General features: G+C 43.0%; 1 protein-coding gene across 7 annotated transcripts in view; it reads left to right on the top strand.

Moving 5' to 3' along the window:
* The window catches only part of PTPRK (protein tyrosine phosphatase receptor type K), a 588884-nt gene that overhangs the window by 476463 nt on the left and 92619 nt on the right, over positions 1 to 19802 (top strand). For all 7 annotated transcript variants that reach the window (XM_075924132.2, XM_075924131.2, XM_075924133.2 and 4 more), the window contains exons 9-11: positions 4769 to 4878; positions 6040 to 6241; positions 16488 to 16593. In XM_075924132.2, the coding sequence (XP_075780247.1) occupies positions 4769 to 4878; positions 6040 to 6241; positions 16488 to 16593 (418 nt within the window). The remainder of the gene's footprint in view (positions 1 to 4768; positions 4879 to 6039; positions 6242 to 16487; positions 16594 to 19802) is intronic.

Below are 19802 nucleotides of genomic sequence, written 5' to 3'. Positions count from 1 at the left end.
ATCCTTGAATGCCACAAACAGCACAGAGGGACTATCATGAGACATCAGCCTTTATCCACTACACACTCTTTGTCAGTATAGTGAAACAAAACAGCCATAAATGCTTTTAGTTAACTTCTCCAAAGTCTTCAGCTGACAGATGGATGAACAGTCCCTATGAAGTTGTGTTGGAGTCTCATCTGTTTACTTGTTGGCTTCTCTGACTCCACAAATTTATTATTAATGTATCAAATTATGCTGCCTAGCCTAGAGGTCAGCTCATCACTCACGTCTTCCATGTAGACTGAAATAAATCTTACTGCTGTGACAGGCCACTCTCTGTTCCTTGATGTTGCTAACACGGTGCACAGCAGTGCCTTTGATCCAGTGATTTTTAATTTATTTTTGCCCCTTATAGAATTGCAGGATACTTTGAAAATAAATCTCCAGGAAATGTCATGTGTGAAGCTCATTGCATATTGGATTAAGAGGGGTGGGAGGAGAAGGAAAGTAATTAAAAGGAAAGGAAAATATATGCTTGGATATTTAAATACAAACAACTTGTTGAGAGACTTTTTTTTAATATATTTTTCTTATGTTCATTCCGCACTCCCCTCCTTCCACCAGCCAAGGGGATAAAAATCAATGATTTTAAAAACATAAAAAATCTGTTTTTATTTAAAGTGGATCTTTTTGATTTTTTTAAAATCAACAACAAAATAATTTTGTCATTTAAAAATAAAAAATACAGTTAAATCTTATCACAAACCTGCTACACCTACACGTCGTCTCATAACAATGAATTAATGAGTCTAGTCTGTCCAGCCTAACTATCAGCTCTTGCTCTTGAAAGTTCTGGGCTTTCAATGTCTGTTTCTCTGCAGACTAAAGTAACATGTGCAAAGACAGACACAGACCAGATAGGATTGGATTGGTTCTGTGCTTATGTGGTGGTGGACTCTTGCCAAGTACAGCAGAGGAGTTAGTGAAGCCATTGTCTATAAAAAGAAACACAATATATAGGAATGGACAGCGGCAGTCTAGAAAGGAACAGTGAAACTGGTGGACTGGAAAGAAAAAAGGAAGACCTTATTCAGCTGCCTATATTCCCCCACACTTTTGCCATAGAAAAACTGTCATGACGGTATCTGGAAATATACTGAAGAAATTAATTTCCTGGGTAAAAAAGGAAGATGTGTCAAGCGTAAGCAGTGCAAGAGGATGATGTAAACTCTAACTGCAAACATGAAACATCTGTGACGGCGCGTTGGGGGTTCCCCGTCTCCTGCACCCCGAAATGGCACAAACAGACTGCACCAGCCGGTGGAATAGAGGAAGTTTATTGCCTCTCCAGGATACAGCCCAGCACAGATGTAGTCTGGCCACAGAGCTGGGCTAGGATGCCTCAGGCCCCCTTGAGATGGGGGAGACTGGGCCCCTAAACTCCAGTCCCTTCTCCTAGGCTCTCCTCCATGCTCTCCCACAGTCTAGCTAAATTCCCCTCCAGCCCTGCCCCCGCAGTCAGGGCAGCATTCCACCTTCCTTTGTTCCTCTCCATGGGGGGTGTCTGGCCACTGGTTCAACCAGTTTGGCCTTACCTCTGCCTAGCGAGGTTTTCCCTGCTGGGTCTTGCTCCAGACAGCAGGGGTCACCACAGCCCAGCAATTACCCCCACTACGTCACAACATCATAAGGAAAATGATGTGGATAAAAATGTGAATATGCCTGAAGAACAATGGGGATCAACTTTGCAATGCTTCATTCTTCAAGACTCTCTCAATGCCTTTTAGCTCAATTCCCAAGCTGTTTATTACGTTGGATGTTGCTTAAAAAAAAAAAAAAAAAAAAGTTTAGCTTAGTTAATTATGAAAAGGGAACCCCATCCTATGCTTGTTAAGCTCCCTTTTCCTTATGGCTTGTTTAATTCATTAACTAGGTTTAGAATCCATCGCCCAAGTATGCAGTACAGAAAGAGAACCACATAAATCACCGCACCAGAGGCCTGTATAACTGCACATCCACTAGTGTGATTTATGCCATCAAATGCCAGCAATGCTCTTCTGCCAAATTGGACAGTCTCCAAGGGAAAAAATTAATGGACACAAATCAGATATCTGAACAGGCAACACACAGAAACCTGTTGGGGTACATTTTAACTTGCCCAGATGCTCATTAATGTACCTCAAAGTCATCATATTATTTCAAACCAATTTAGAAAGCCAGCTTGACAGGAAAGCTACAGAACTGAATTTCATTTACAAATTTAATACCTACAACGGCTGTCTAAACAAAGACATTGGCGGGATGGCCCACTACATTCCATATCTTAATGACATAAAAAACCAAAGGGTACTTATAGTGGGTACTAAGTACTCTTATCAGCTTCATTTAGCATGGTCACTCCAATTGACAATTTCTTTCCCCTTCTTTTCCTTCTCTCCTCCCCCCCGCCCCTTTTCTGTGCTATTTATTTGAAGACTGGACCCTTTAAACTCCATTCATCTGAAGAAGTGGGTTGTGCCCACAAAACCTCATGATATCATCTACATTTTTTTAGTCTTTAACGGTACATCTACACTGCACGACTATTTCGGGATACCAGAGGCATCCCAAAACAGCTACCCCACATCTACAGAAGCCGCCCATATTTTCTAAATATTTTTTGAAATAATGGGCATGCTATTTTGCCATCCCAGTAAACCTCATTGCATGAGTGTTAAGGGATGGCTCGAAATAGCACGTTATTTCAAAATTTGGCACAGTGTAGATGCACCAAATTTCAAAATAAGCTCTTTTGAAATAGATTCAAGATAAGAGATGCAATAGTGCTGCAAAACTAATTGTTTTTTAATTTTTTCCAAAATTAAGTACACTCTACACACAATCGTAGATATTTTTGGTAACTTGGAATAAGATTTGCATTAAAATGACAGAGGGAGTGGGAAGATGAGAGCTAGTTGTAGAGGTTTTAAGGACACTGTACATTAAGTGTTCTGAAGATTTGTCTGTTAGGGCACATCTACCCAGCAAGGCTAAAGCTGAAATAAGCTATGCTACTTGAGCTACGTCAATTGCATAGCTTAACTCAAAATAGTTTATTTTGGTTTTTGGTGCTGTCTATGTAGCAGGAAGTCCGAGAGAGCGCACTCTTCTTTCGACTTCCCTTTCTTATGAAACGAGGGTTACAGGAATCAGAGTAAGAAGTCCTTCAGCTCAACATTATGCCGAAATAACTGCTTGTAGTGCAGACGTGGACTATGTTATTTCGGAATAATGCCAGTTGTTCTGAAATAACACCGCTGGGTAGACATACCCTATAAACTTTAAAAAAATCCAAATTGATTGCTACAATTGCAAATGTGAAACATTTATGTAACATTTAATAAAAACGTAAGTGCTGTTGTATTTGTGTGTGATTTAGTTCTTACCATTCCTGATGTATTACTGCTGCATCTATAGCTTGACACAGGTAATGAGTATTAAGTACTATTTCCTAAATCAATAAAAATCAAGTTAATCAAACAAATTACACAAGGCGTACCCTCATAGATTTGTGAAATGTTGTACTGAGTAGGGATACGAATGGTTAACTGGTAAGCATCACCCAATGAGGGTGATGGTTACCAGCTATGGGTTCCATCCCTATGGGGTCCACCATAGAAAGGGGCTGCACCAGCTGATGGGACCTGGTGCAGGTAGGGGGCTGCTAAATATTAACATAATATTTAACTAGTTAACTAATTAAATGGGATTTTACATCCCTAGTACTGAGCTGTAAATTGGCATGTTTTAGTGATCAGATTTATACTACTGTTTGAAGAAATGTGAAGAAGTATCAGTGAAAAACTTAGTTTAAATAAATGTGGGGGTTTCTTGTGCTTTAAATTATGATTTAAATAAGTGATTTAAATCACCCTACCCTGCTACCTGCCTTTAAAAACATTCACTCTTAACTCCTGGCATGCTGTTGATGGTTTTAAAAAAAAAAACATTTGCAAATGGGAGACAACTAAGTACTCAGACCTACCATTGATGTGATTATTAGTTGTGATAAATCATAGTTCAGATAGTGGGACCTGAAGTGATACTTCAAAACTTATTTTACCATGATGGGATACTGCTTTACTGATTACATTGATATAAGAAACTTGGGTCATTTTATCTTAGGTCAGCTCAAAGTTTTGAACAGTATGGCACAGTTAACATTATTGTCCTAGGAAGTGGTAGAGGTGGTAGAATTGGTTTTTAATTAGGATTTTTAGTTTTTTAAAACAACAGTTTAGAAAGGGGGTAACTGACAACAAAGTTCCCCTGCATTTCTACCTTTCAGAAGATATCAGGAGGAGCAATATGACATGTACTTAATTATATTGTTATGGGCTTTTGATTTAGAAGGCTGGTTTTCAGCCAGTCTTCAAAATCCTTTTACTCAAGTATAGTCCTGGTCTTGAGAGAGCCTTATTATAATTAATGAGGTTCACTAAAAACTGAGGCTATGATGTGGGGTTTTTGTTTGTTTGTTTTTGTTTGAGATCCCTGTTTGCTTTGCAAGACTGAATTAATTTATTTTGCATGACATGTACGAAACAATTCAATCCCGACTGGGTGCATTCCCTGCATAGCTGGATAAGAGTACACCCTTACCTGTGCCTTTTTTCCGCAGTCAAAGGAATATTAATATTTAGGGATTGCATCAAGTCTAGTATATTACTGATGTTCATTTTACTTCCCCCCAACACACTCTCTCACTGGATTTCTTTTTTTTTTTTTAAATCCATTTTATTTGCAGTACCTGGCCCTGTACCTGCAAAATCACTGAAAGGGACTCCATTTGAAGATAAGATCTTCCTGAACTGGAAAGAACCTTTGGATCCAAATGGCATCATTACACAGTACGAGGTAATAGAACATCTAGGAGGCTTAGGGTGACCTGACATCCCAATACGCAACCATACACCATCACCACCACCCCCAAAACAAAAAGTGCCCCAGTGTTTCACATTCTCTCTTTGATCACCCTAAGGAGATTGGAGAGTGAGGGGGGAGGGGGAAGGAGGAGGTAATCACTTTATGTGCTTATGGTTTGCATAATGGTTTTCTTCACTTAGCTATTACTCTTCTTCATAGAATTATTGTGGTGATTAGAATTTGAGTCATAATGCATAATGGGATTGGTTGGCCTTGTCAAGAAGCATTGCTGTGTGGCTCTCATATGTGATGGAATCCATGAGTAAGGGGAAACACTCATTTTAAATCTTGTATTATCAATAAGCAGCTTTCCAAAACTGTGATTTAGTAGAGACCTGAGGAATCTCATTTGGGGAAAGAGAAGGGCGGGCGCGCGCGCACACACACACACACACACACACTCTGTGGTGTGAAGAGGATTATTAGTAGTGAAATTGACTTATCTAGGCTTTGCGGTAACTTTGACTGCCCTCCCTTCAAGGAAGACAGCACGCGAATTCTAGAATGGTTCTTTTTATGACTTGGTGTGTGAGCCCTTGAAAAAAACATAAATACACAGGGAATGCGGGCACTTTCAAAATGTGCAGACTCTGGAGAAGAGTCTGTTTTCTGCCCTTTTTTTAAAAACTGGTAGTGAGAGAAATTCAGCAGTATTAGTAAGTCTGTATCTTCAAAATACTTGAATATCTAGTGTGTGCAGGCTCTGCACTATGCTAATGAAATTCTTGACTGTATTATTCCTGGGTTTGAATATCTTAGCATGATTATAGGCATTGTTTGCATGCAACTGTTGGAAGAGGTATAGAACACATGCTCCCTTCGAGCTTATATGTATCAAGAGTGTACGGATAGAAGGGGAAGGGTATACATTGTGGTAAAGATGAGTGAAACAGACTCTTTAATACAGGAGTAAAACCGATTGTACTTTAATACCAATCAATAAAATAATTTTTAGCAAATACTGTATTCTCAAGATGTCTACTGCCATATATCTGCATGTTATCTATCTCCTTTACAATAAGAAAAGAGATAAAATTCTGCCCATGTCTGCCAAAAATTCTAACATAATTTTAATAATAATCATTTTAACAGGTCAGCTATAGCAGTATAAGATCATTTGATCCTGCTGTCCTAGTGGCAGGACCCCCACAGACTGTGTCAAAAGTTTGGAACAGTACGCACCATGTGTTTTCACATCTGCACCCTGGTACTACCTACCAATTCTTTATACGAGCCAGCACGATCAAAGGGTTTGGACCAGCAACCACAATCAATGTAACAACTAACATTTCAGGTAACTGAAAAAAGAAAAGGCATTCACTTACTAAATTGTTTTACACAGTATGTTTTTAAAGATATGGAAAATAAGGGGGAAAACAAATGACCATGCACTCCACCCATTCAAAGCAGTTCAGCTTGACTAGAAATGTTTTGGGTATAGTCTCTAAATCCTGCTATAAGTCCAAGGGTCTGCAGGCACATTAAAAGAAAATTATGCACCTCTAATTTTTAAATTTTAAATTTTAAATGTTATGCTTTCTATCCAGGAGTTTGAGTGCTTTGCAAACCTTAAGTAATTAACCCTCAGTCGGGATGAGAGACGGCTGGGACATTACCAATCCAACATTCAATGAAGGTGCTAACAGCTCTTTGTGTAGATTCTTGCATTAGTAGCCTCCCTATCAATTTAATTTGATCCTTATCTGCTTCATTTTAACTATCCAATCTTTAGGTCCTTACTGATCTGCCTTCCTGTTTTCCCTTTGATATTTTCATACCTCTGCTCCTTGTTTCCTGACCCCCTTCTTCCCCCCCCCCCCCTTTCCTTTCTTCTCTATTTATTTTGGGTCTGCATGTCCTAAACTCATAACCCCAGTCATCTGAAGAAATGGGCTGTGCCCACAAAACTCATGATACCGTCTATATGTTTTGTTAGTCTATAAAGTGCTACCAAACCAGTTTTTGTTTTTTAAGTTATTCTGTACAGACTAACTCGGCTACCCACTTAAGTGTTTTATGAGTTAAGTATTGCACTAGTTTTGCAGATCAGGAAAGTGAAGTGCAGAGAAATTAAGGACTTACCCACAGCAGTATTCCCTCTAAGATTTTCCATCCATGAGCAGAGTGAGTTTTGTCTTGTGCACCAATATTGAGGTCGTGTACACTTGTTCAGATGTGTGCCACCTATATATATATAATATTTTAAATGTTGTGGAAGAAAGAATACTAAAACAGCCCTTTCCCAGTCAATAAATAAAAAATAAAAGGAGCTGTTAAATCAGAACTTTCATCCACGTATCCTTCTTATTATGGCTGACTCTAAATACTAATGTACTGTATTTGCCCTGCAATCTACTTATTGACCACCCCTGCACTATGTGATTTGTCACCACATACAACATGGAAGGCCTTACAGTCATTCTGAAGGAAATGGGTGCTTCCTAACAAATGAGCCTGTAAATAATGAATTGTGGTTGCAGCAGGTACAAAAACAATCCCATTTAAATTGTTTAACTATAAAAAATATATAGTTAATATTCAGATAGCTGAAACATGGAAGGAAAATACAGAAGTTAACAAAGTCAAGGCTAAAAGAGATCTCAGCTGGAAAAAAAAAAACAATCTTGTCCAAAGCTTAAATATGAAAATGAATAGCAATTTAGAAATGTTAGCAACTTAAACAAGTAATTTGTTCATAACTTGCAATTTACAGACATGCCCCCCCAAGCTCTTTGAAAGTCTAAAATCATTTTAAAAACAAAAAAGTTCAAAACTTCAGCTAGTAAAAGGTAATCCAAGAAAGTTTTAAATGTTTAGTCTCTCATAATAAACATAGCAAAGAACCTCCAATTTAAAAAAAAAATAAGTTAACAATTTTTTATATATATATATATATATATATATATATATATATATATATATATATATATATATATATATATATAAAATTATCAGCTTTTTAAAAAAAAATCCACTAAAATCCATTCAGATATTTTATTCAAGGTTGCAAAACTGACAGCTACCGTTTATCTGGCAACGAACATCTACTGACAGCCTTAACTTCGTTAGTTTACTCTTCAATTGTCCTAATGCTTTCGCAATGTTTAAGTATTTTGTTTACATTAAGTGATTAACATTAAACATAAAAAGAGAAACTCAACATAAACATCCTAAATCCGTTTGTCAATAATAAAGCAACTAAAAGAATACAAATTATCATTAAAATAAAAATTTAAAAATAATTATAGGCATTCCTATAAAATACAAAAAATAGTGCTTCTTAATTAAAATATTTTAAAAGCTCAAAAAAGGGCACCTGCTGGGTAGTTTAAAAATAAAAACCCACTTAGCATGCACACACACACAAAATCAATACGAAACAATAAAGCCCAACTATTAAACTCCTGTTCAAAACAGGGATGTGAATGGTTAACATCACCCGTATTGGGTGATGCTTACTACTTATGGTCAACCGATGGGCTGCTCCAGCTCTGTAGGGTCTGGTGTACCACAGGCAGGGATGCTCCATCCTGGCAGAATCAGCCCCAACTTGTGACCACGAGAGCAGCTGCCATCCATCTGGCTCTAGCCCTGACCACTGGAGCAGCCACTGCCCAACACACACCTCCAGTTCTGACCCCGGCCGGGATCACCACTGCCCGCCATGTGGCTTCAACTCTGGCCCTGGCCAGGGATGCTGGAGCAGCCACCACCTGACACGTGACTCTGGCTCTGGCCACCACTGCCCGCGACCTCATTTTTCTTAGCCCTCACCTGTTGTTTTCGTTAGCTTGTTGGGTTTCATTAACCCTCTCAGGGTAAGTGTGGAGTGAGCACACAATCACTGTCTCATTCTACTAGTGATGTCTAGAAATGTTTCCAAAGCAGGGGGATCAAAGTTTTCCAAGTCTTACTCTAAATCTGTGTGCGAAGTCCTCCTCACACTCCACCCTTATCATCCTGCTTTCAAATGCACACAAGTGAGAATAGTTAGAGGCAATTAAAAGCCTTACATAAAAGAATTGCGTACCCTGTTCCAGTTTACAAGTTAGAAGAGTCAGGATGGTGTTAAACTAATAGGAAAAAGGGAAGGTAAAAGAGAAAGATTTGATTTTGTGCAGTATTCATCGTGGTGAGAAAAAAAATTAATTGAGAAACTAAAAGACATGAAGAGAAGAAATTATTGAATTGCCTGTGTACTAATGTGAGGAGCCTGGGTAACAAACTAGAAAAATTGGAATGGCTCATTTATGAGCATAAATTCATTCTAGTTCATACTACTGAAACTGGTGTGATGACTTGCACAACTGGAACATTAAAATCAATAGCTATAATCTATTTAGGAAGAATTGAATGGTCAAAAGAAGGAGGGAGAGTGACATTCTGTCAAAAATGGCACTGCCTGTTTCAGAGTCGCTGATAGGTCAGATTAAAATTATCTTGGATGCTAGTGGATCAGTGTCTTCAATCTCTTAAGAGATAATTCAGAAAATCGGGGCAGTAGTCAGAGTCTTCTACAGAGTTCCTTACACGTCTGTCTCTAATAAGCAGGGGGGCAATTGAGTGATCATGGCAGACTTCAATTTGAATGACATATGCTAGTGGTCGCATGCTGCCAGTACTAAAATAGCCTTGGAATTTCTTGAATATATTGGAGATTACAATTTTGTAACTCAAAATGTGTTGCAGCCAGCATGGGGGAATTCTGTATTAGACCTGTACTAGCAGGTAAAGAGAAACTAATCACAGAACTAGAAGTTAATGGTAGCATATATATGGTGTATATGTTCACTCACACATAAATACAGCCATTTTACAAAGCTGAAAACAACTGAGCGCCAAATCTGCAGCTGATATGGGACTCCATAATGAAATTGAGGGAGAGTAACATTATAGACAAACATGAGTTTCTGGAAAATGGATCCTGTCAAACTAACTTGGTATCTTTTTTTCATGAGCTTGCAACTGTCGTTGATAAACATTTTGGCATTGACGAAATATACTTGGACTTATGTGAGGCATGTGACTTGGTAGGATGTAACATTTTGATTAAAAAACTAGAACAATATAAAATTAACATTGTACACATTACATCAGTTAAAATTTGGCTGAGAAATCTCAGAAAGTAACTTTAAGCAGGAAATCATCATCTAGCACATTGGTTTACAGTTGACAAACCACGCGGATTGGTTTGTGGCTGTTTTTATCAATGACCTGAAAGAAAACAAACAAAAAATGATCCATGATAAAGTTTGCAGATGACTTACAAATTGGTTAAGTGGTAAATAATGAAAAGGACAGGACTTTCATCCAGAGTAACCCAGCTGGCTTAGTAAACAGTATGGTTTTAATATGGCTAAATGTATGAAAACAAAGACTGTAGGCCATACTTGCAGGATGACAGAATTTAACCTGGGAAGCAGTGCCTTTGAAAAACATAGTAATAGAAATGTAGCCGTGTTAGTCTGGTGTAGCTGAAGCAAAATACATGACTATGTAGCACTTGAAAGACTAACAAGATGGTTTATTAGATGATGAGCTTTCGTGGACCAGACCCACTTCCTCAGATCAAGTAGTGGAAGAAAATAGTCACAACCATATATACCAAAGGATACAATTTAAAAAAATGAACACATATGAAAAGGACAAATCACATTGCAGAACAGGAGGAGGATGCGGGGGGGGGGGGGGAGGAAGGAAGGTAAGTGTCTGTGAATTAATTATATTAGAGGTGGGGAGAGTTAGATATCTGTGAGCTAATGGTATTAGAGGTGATAATTGGGGAAGCTATCTTGGTAATGGGTAAGATAGTTCGAGTCTTTGTTCATTCCTTCTCGGAGAGTGTCGAAGTTTAACATGAATGACAGTTCAGAGGATTCCCTTTCAAGTGCAGATGTAAAAGGTCTTTGTAGCAGAATGCAGGTGGTTAAGTCATTGAGAGAGTGTCCTTTCTGGTTGAAATGGCAAGAAATTGTTTTTTCTTTGTGATCTTGTCTGATATCTGTTTTGTGTGCATTAATCCTTTGGCGAAGTGTCTGAGATGTTTGTCCAATGTCCGTAGCAGACGGACACTTTCGGCACATGATAGCATAAATTATATTTCTGGATGCGCAGGAATGTGTGTTCTTGATCTTATAACTCACTTGGTTAGGTCCAATAATGGTATCAGCAGAATGAATATGTGGACAACCCCTGGCAACGGGGTTTGTTGCAAGGGAAGGTACCAGGGTTGGTAGGAGAACAGCTCCTCTCCTCTGGCCCCGCAGCAGGTAGCTGCTGCAGCTAGGGGACAGGAGTGCTCTTCCAGCCACAGCAGCTTCATGTGTGGGAGCTTGCATGTCACCTTCACTTCTGTGATTCCTTCAGAGCTGGATGGCCGGAGAGTGGCAGTGTTGGCTGGGTGACCAGCTCTAAAGGCAGTGCCGCAGCAGCAGCACAGAAGTAAGGGTGGTAATACCATCCCATAGCATCCTTGCTTCTGCACTGTTGCAGGCGGCAGTTCTGGCTTTAGAGCTGGGATCCAGGCCAGCAGACAAGCTCTGAAGGCAGCGGTGCCTCTAGCAGCAGGACAGACCAAAGAGTAGCCTAAATTACAGCACCGTAAAATTTCAAATTTAAAAATTACAATTTATGATTTTCAAATCCTGTTCAATTTGGAAAAGAGAAGACTGAGAGAGGACATGATCGCAGTTTTCAAATACCTAAAAGGATGATAGGAGGAGGAGGGAGAAAAATTGTCCACTTTTTATGGGTGTGGCCAAGGTTCCCCTCAGTCTCATAAAGTTTGTTTACAGCCACCAGCCCTGGTTCTCAGTGTTCTGTAGCTCTAATTTTCCCCTAAATGTCTTCCAAGGACCCTGTAAGAAGTAGAAGTGTTGGTAATGCTGCCAGACAATACAGTAAACTTCCGATAATCCGGCAACTTTAGGACCCAGGGGGTGCCGGATTATCAGATATGCCGGACTATCAGAAGGGGGGGCTATGAGGGGTCTGGGGTGGGGTGGGGGGATGCTACCCCAGACCCCCTCATAGCCCCCCCCTTCTGATAGTCCGGCTCTGCCCCAGGAGTCCCTGATTCAGCCGCTGCTGGTTAGTTACAGCAGCTGCTGAATCGGGACACCTGGGGCAGAGCAGCTGGAAGGCTGCTGGGTTGGTCCCACAGCACCTAGGAGCGGCGCTACTGGATCAACCTGGCAGCGCCCCAGCTGCTCTGCCCCAGGTGTCCGCAAGTCAGCCGCTGATGATACTGACCAGCGGCTGATTCCAGGAAGCCCGAGATAGCTGCTCTGCCCGGGTATGTCTACACTACAAAGTTAATTCGAACTAACAGACATTAGTTCGAATTAACTTTGATAGGCGCTACACTAGCGCTCCGCTAGTTCGAACTTAATTCAAACTAGCGGAGCGCTTAGTTCGAACTAGATAAACCTCATTTTACGAGGACTAATGCCTAGTTCGAACTTACTAGTTCAAACTAAGGGCTGTGTAGCCCTTTAGTTCGAACTAATGGGAAGCTAGCCCTTCCCAGGTTCCCCCTGGTGGCCTCTCTGGGCACAACCAGGAAAACTCCTCTCCTCTCCCCCAGCCCCGGGCCCTTAAAGGGGTAGATTCTGGCCAGACGGCACTTTGCAGAAACAACCCTGCCAGCAGTCTGTGCCCCTGACCCAGTGGCCGCAGGATGAGCCAGGCAGCCAGTGGCAGTGACGTGTCCCCCGCCCAGTCCCTCAGGAGCCAGCCAGGGGCTGTAGACGGCACGCGGCCTCCTGGACTAGTGCGGAGGTCATGGACCTCATTGAGGTTTGGGGGCAGGCCCCCAATCTCCATGATCTCCGCACTAGGAGGGAACGCGGCTGTCTACGGCCGCATAGCAGCCGCCATGGCCTGAAAGGGACACAGGCGCACCCAGGAGCAGGTGTGCCTGAAAGTCAAGCAGCTGCGTCAGGCGTACGCCAGGGCCACCAGGGGTGGCGCCACAGCAGGGGTGGCCACCTGTCCCTACTTCTCTGCCCTCAACCGACTCTTGGGGGGCGGGGCGGTCCGTGCCAGCCCGGGGGACTGCGAGCCGGGGCCAGAGGGCCCTGACCCGGGCACACCGGAGGGGCCACCGCAGGATGTTCCAGCACTGGAGTCGGCAGGGTCGTCCAGGGAGACCGTACCGGGTAAGTAGTTTGAATTAAGTAGTTCGGGGGGAGGGGGGGAGGCGGGGGGGAGACCAGAGACCACGCGCGTGGGCCATGCCTTCTACGGATCACGCAGACACCTGTGCACGTGCGAGCACATGCCATGCAACCCTTGGGCAGGTGGCTCCAGCTGCGTGACACCCAGGGCCATGGCCCAATAGGCACATGCTTGTGCAAAGAGACCTGACATGCTCCCGACCCCGGGGCGGGACCCAGAAGGATGCTTTCCCTTCACATGTCCCCTCTACACGGAGGCAGGGGACATCTCCCCCTCCCCCCCGCTGCCTTGGTCACACTATAGATGGCACAGGGACATGGGTGCGGTCTTGGGGCAGCTCCCAGTCCCGGGGAGAGCCAGACATCGTGACCATGGCCTCTGTACAAGCACAGCGGCCCTGACGGTGCAGGGCATGGTCGCCCTCACGTCGCGGGGGGGGAGGGAGGGGAAGCGGGCTGGGCATCATCCTCTGCGTCCCTAGGGAGAACTGACCACTTCTCTTCTTTCTCTACAGCTGCACCAGCTGCTCGTGCAGGACGCACCACCCCACCCGGGACATGCTCCCGCACCCGCGGCCTGCTGTGGACCCCCACCACGGAGCAGGAGTACTGGGACCAGCACCTGGGGGCCCTGCGAGCCATGCACCGCACACTGGAGGCCTGGATGCTGGCAGACCTCCAGCTCCGCCAGGAGCAGCTGGCTGAGGTCCGAGGGCTGAGCACAAACCTGCAGGTCCTGCTGCAGAGCATGGTGCCCCGTGCCAGTCCTGCGCCTGCTGCCCCCCCAACTGCTGTCCCTCCTCCCACTCCTGCCCCCCCTCTTCCTCCTCAACCCCCACACCCTCTTCCTCAATGTCCACACCCCCCACCTCAACTTCCGCACCCTCCACCCCATCCCCCCGGGGACACCGAGGCCCCCTCCCTCACTGTGCTGGGAGGCGGTTGGCCCGGCGAGACCCCCACCCCTGATCCCTAAGTTTCCCCACCCCCTCCTTTCCCTTGCTTCCCCCTTCCAGCTCCCTCCTCCTAGTTTCCCCCTCCCCTCTCCCACGCTCTCTCTTCCCCTCTCCCACCTCCTTTTCCCAGTCTCCCTGAGTTTTGTGGAATAAAGAGAGTTTCTATTTTTGAACACGTGTCCTTTATTTTGTATATCAGGAAGGGGGGTTAAGGAGGGGTAAGTGGAAGGAGGTGATGGAGGAATGGGGTACGAGCCCCCGATGGGGAGGACTGGGGTGGCTCTGTGGGCTCCTCGGGGTGGAAGCTCTCCTGCAGCCCCCCAATTGACCCACCCACTCCCGGATGGCAGCCTGCGCAAGTGCAGCCGGGCTGATGGCCGAGTGCTGTGATGTGCCCAGTGTGGGCACTCAGGGCACTCCAAGCCAGGACTGCTTTGCAAGCGGGGCACCCCTGAGAACTGTCTGTCCGGGGTGGGGGTCGGGTCCCTTTAAGCACAGCCCTCGGCTAGCCTGAGACAGCAGCTCCACGCTCTTAAGTCCTCATCTGATGCCCTGCCGGCACTGCTTCCGGCCAGCCTTAACCTCAGTTCAGGGTCCACTCAGTGTGGACATGCTAGTTCGAATTAGCAAAACGCTAATTCGAACTAGTTTTTAAGTCTAGATGCACTAATTCGAATTAGCTTAGTTCGAATTAACTAATTCGAACTAAGCTAGTTCGAATTAGTGCTGTAGTGTAGACATACTCCCCCTCCCCTCCCGATTTCCTGGAGTCAGCCGCTGGTCAGTTTCAACAGCAGCTGAATCGGGACACCTGGGACAGAGCAGCTGGGGCGCTGCCGGGTTGGTCTGGTAGCGCCAAACCTCGGCGCTGCGGGAACCAACCCGGCAGCACCCCAGCTGCTCTGTCCCAGGTGTACCCAAGTCAGCCGCTGCTGAAACTGGCCAGCGGCTGATTCCAGGAAGCTGGGGCAGAGCAGCTCTGCCTCTGGCTTCCTGGAGTCAGATGCTGGTCAATTTCAGCAACGGCTGAATTGGGGACAGCTTGGGTGCTGCCGGGTTGGTCCCGCAGCCCCGAGGGGCAGCACTACGGGACCTACCCAGCAGAACTCCAGCTGTTCTGCCCCTGGCTTCCCCGATGCAGCTGCTGGTCAGTTTTAGCAGCGGCTGAATCGGGGAAGCTGGGGGCAGAGCAGCTCCAATGGTCGGGCTGCCCGGAGCACTTCCGGGTTCCTGATGGTGCCGGACCGTCAGGAGTGCCGGACCATCAGATGCCGGACCATCGGAGTTTTACTGTATCAATCTCTGCAGGTTCTCTGATTCAGCACTGATCTGGTCCCAAGGATGCTGGACTAGAGAGATTCAACCTGTAGTTTCATTTCAATGTTGAGCCTTTTAATGGGCCATACAGCCATCTTTCAAAATAAGTTTTGAGAATTAAATAATGAATGCAACTTTATTTCTTCTTCTAAGTAGAATAATTAATCTACTGTATTCATTTGTCATACAATCCATCCTTCCTTGTCAGTCCTCCTTAGTCTATAGTAGTGATGGGAAGGAAGAAAGCCCAACCTACTCAATGGTGTACGTATACATTATATTTTCACTTAAAAGGTTTGACTTGAGAACCTTTCAACTACTCCCAATTCAATGCATTGCATGTCACCTCAGCCACGTTTTTCTGAGTGCCTGACTAGAAAATGGAGGTAACAGTTTCTCTTTAAAATACTCCCTCAAGGTGCACTGGCAGGTGATACTTCCAAGGAAAACTACTGCCTCCTCTCTTTGTCCAGCTGTGATCCTGGGCAGTGCTAGAAAAGTGGCAGAGGAGTTTTTAGCTACACTAGGCTGATTTAGAAGATGGGTTTTTTATCATCGTTCCAAATCTAGTAGCGTGTGGCTATTCTTCCTTGAAAGTAAACATGAAACTTGAAAGAATCCTAAAATATTGAGGCCAGGGAGGGAGAGAGATTTTTGAAGCTACTGGAGGCAGGGGCATGAAGATGGGTGGTTACAAAGGTGAAAAGAAGGGGCTAAGGAGAGATTTACAGCCTTTCTGCTAGTTTTCCACAAAAGCCCAATAAACAACAATAAAATATTCAGGACGAATACATACATAGTCACCTTCTCCAGTCATTTCCACCCTTTGTCCTATAATGTCCCCATTACCTCAGGGACACTGAGATTTTTATGGGGTTTTTTTTATTACTGCTGGTGGTGTTGCAGATATGCAATAGTGGGTGCCAAGCTGAAAAATAATCAAAAGGCTCCAGCAAGCCTGTGAAAATGTGACTTCGTGCAATTTTTGTGCAGGGCCAGAATCTAATGAAAAGTCACAATGCTTTAGCTAATTTGATTCTTGCTGCTTCTTTTTATTTTATTTTTTTTTTCCTCCTTGAACATTAATCAGCTCCCACTTTACCCGACTATGAAGGAGTTGACGCGTCCCTCAATGAAACTGCCACTACCATAACTGTACTGTTGAGACCAGCTCAAGCCAAAGGTGCTCCTATCAGGTATGTATTTAAAAAAACAATCAATCAAACAAACAAATGAGTTTCTGTAATAGATTGCATGGGGTCTAGCAGTTAAAGCAATTCATTCCTAAGTGATATTCATTTCACATTGCTGTCAAGAGTTTTGTTTTTCTTGGTTAGAGAAAGTCTACAAATAAACCTGTAGGTAATAAAAGTAAATTCTTGGGTGAGGGGATTAGATATTTATTACCTGAATCATCAACTCATATGTTCTGTTTCAAATAGCCCGCTAGCTATTTCAGAACAATTTCATTTCATTTCTTCTCTTGGTATCTGTGGAAGATGAGGTTTGTAAGTATTTGTTAGAACAGTGTTTCTCAACCTTTTTTTATAAAGTACCCCCTTTTAAATAAATATATATATATATATATATATATCCCCAGTAACTACAATTTTCAGACACACAAATGTTTTCTACCATTGCAACACATTTGCTTAAACAACTTAATCTTAGCCAGGTGGGCGATTTAAATTTTTGGGTGTAAAAAGTACAAACATAATAAAGCGTTGTAAAACTTAAAACAAAATGTTAGTTTTCTCCAAATTTCAGTTGTGTTGACATACCCCCAGATTTCTCTCAAGTACCAGTAAGGTACTTGTACCACTGATTGAGAAACACTGCGTTAGATCACAAATTTGAAAATAACACTACCTCTCCAGTATTTTATATCAGCTATCATATAATACGTTTCATAGCTATGATTGGAAAAATTGGAAGGTTGGAGGAAATAGGAGAATAATAGTAGTGCAAACTAACTTTGACCTTTTTTGTCTCCCAGAAGCGCTTATTAGAAATCATACTATACCTATTAAATTTTATTTGGGATGTCCCTTCAGCATATTTAAATATTCCATATCATATTAACTTTGGAGGGACCTTTTCCTGTTTGCTCCTAGTAGAAAGATAATTCTAAGTCTGTTGGCAAAGATTAATCTACATCCTGTTTTAATTTCTCATTGTTGATGGGAAATGCATGTTTGTTTTCTGTTTGTCAAAGACTTTTTTTACCAGTATTTTGGCTTGAATAGGACAGTACTTCATCCACGTTAAAGTACAGAAAATTATCTGTTTCTAAACACCTTTTTTATTCAAAGTAAAATGGTCTTGAGTAGCTTGGTACAATGTGATGAGTAGCTTAGAATGCATTGTGTTTAGATGTTTACATCTGTAGGCTTGGTCTCCATTTCAGTCTTTCAGATGCTTAGTTGCACAGCTAAACCAAATGTGAACTAACCTGTTTTCACTACTTCTCTTCACAGAGATGGAGAGTTTGTAATTCTAGAGTCTACTTATTAGTGTTATTGATTTGATATTAGGCACAGGAGATAACTATTCAGATTCATTTATTTTTAATAATTATATCCATAAATAAACTACTAATGAAGAATGGTATTTTTTTTCTTGGGGTCCAAATTTCTTGGTCAAGGTATAGTCATGGTCCAGACACAAGAGAGAATAATTCTAAAAAAAATAACAATAATGATCAAGATAAGTGAATAACAAGATTTGAAGTACATTCAAAAGCATTTGGTGGTCTGGATTTGACTGCCCCTGCTAATAACCATTACAATTTCTGGATAGCAACTTGTGGCATACTTCAAGTGGTTGTCCCGATGTGTAGTTTATTGCAGGCATGTGAACGCTTTGTGACCCTGGTGTTGGAGAGTTCTGGCAAGTAGCATCCATTGTTCCGTGCCGTCTCCATTTCAGAACTGCCAGTGTCTACAGCTTCTCCTTTCTCTTTAGCTTCCTGTACTCAAACTTGTAAATATTTCAAAATTTGTTTGTTTTAGTTTTAGAGTTAGCATATATTTTAAATATAACTAGTAGCTAGGGAACTCCCTCCTGTTCCTGCTAATTCTTGATCAGTGATGACCTCTGGCACTGCCTGTGCTGCCTCAGGGAAGTGTATATGTTTACCTGGTGCAGTATTTATCACCACCTTCCTTGTTTTTACCCAGCATGTATTGTAATCCCATCTTAGAAAGCACCACATGGAAAAAGCTATGAGACTCCAGTCAGACCCAGGTTGGGGGACACCCTGTTACAGTGGCCAGAGTCATCAAGAAATGTGCCCCCTTATCATGAGAACTGTTTATGGAAGCCAGAGAAAATACACCAATGGATCGTCCATCAAAGTTTCAAGAAAACAGGGAATGTACTAACAAGTCCAAGAACAAATTTTTTCCCTCTAAGTCCGTTCTGAAGAGGATTGATTCCGCCACCATCCTGATCAAATCTGTGAAGTCTTTACTCCTTGCTCCCAAAGACTTAGGATATTCTGAGTCTCAGGGTCCCAAGAAAAATGCTTAAAATAGCAAGGCTCTGCTGGTATCAGACTTAGCTCCAGCAATAATGCCACCAGCAGTACCACCCTTTCTACATCAGTTTTGATGGTATGGGCAGATAGAGCCCTGCACACTCAAGAGAGAGCAAGGAGATAAACCATTCTGGAGGTCATCTTTGTTGTGCTAGATCTGGAATCTCCCCTGTTGTCTGACCTGTCCCTTGTCTAACCAGACCAGGACACACAGGTTTTGGGAGAAGTCTATCCGCGATCCCATCTCCTATTCATGACTTTCCTTCAATGAAACCCACAAGAGGAATCTAAGCTAATAGAGGAACTGTCATTGTTTCCTCTGAAGGAGATCAGTCTTCACCCCAAACCAAGATACCCTCTTAGGATTGATGGTTGCTCATGTGTTGGGGACATTCACAACCCACCTTCAATCCCTACTGCGCCTATGGAACCCATATTTGTGATACTTAAGGTCTGTGTGATCTTAATAGGATGTCAAACCTCTTTTCCAAAAGAGCAAGCAGAGGAACTCTGAGCACCAGATCCATTGGCCAGGGTGGTCCTGACAAAGGAATTCGCCTTATCTCCAGCTTCACTATCCCCTGCGTATAATCACAAGCAATTCCAGGAAGCCTTATTTTGGGTTAGGGGGGAGGTCCAGATCTCCTGCAGCCCTCAACATAGAATCATAGAATACTAGGACTGGAAGGGACCTCAAGAGGTCATTGAGTCCAGTCCCCTGCCCTCATGGCAGGACCAAATACTGTCTAGACCATCCCTGATAGACATTTATCTAACCTACTCTTAAATATCTCCACAGATGGAGATTCCACAACCTCCCTGGGCAATTTATTCCAGTATTTGTCTTCCCTGACAGTTAGGAACTTT

This window comes from Pelodiscus sinensis, chromosome 3, assembly GCF_052426305.1.
Source record: "Pelodiscus sinensis isolate ZL-2025 chromosome 3, ASM5242630v1, whole genome shotgun sequence".
Classification (NCBI taxonomy): Eukaryota; Metazoa; Chordata; order Testudines; family Trionychidae; genus Pelodiscus; species Pelodiscus sinensis.
The sequence above is the reverse complement of the archived record's forward strand: the minus strand, read 5'-3'. Positions and strand labels throughout refer to the sequence as shown.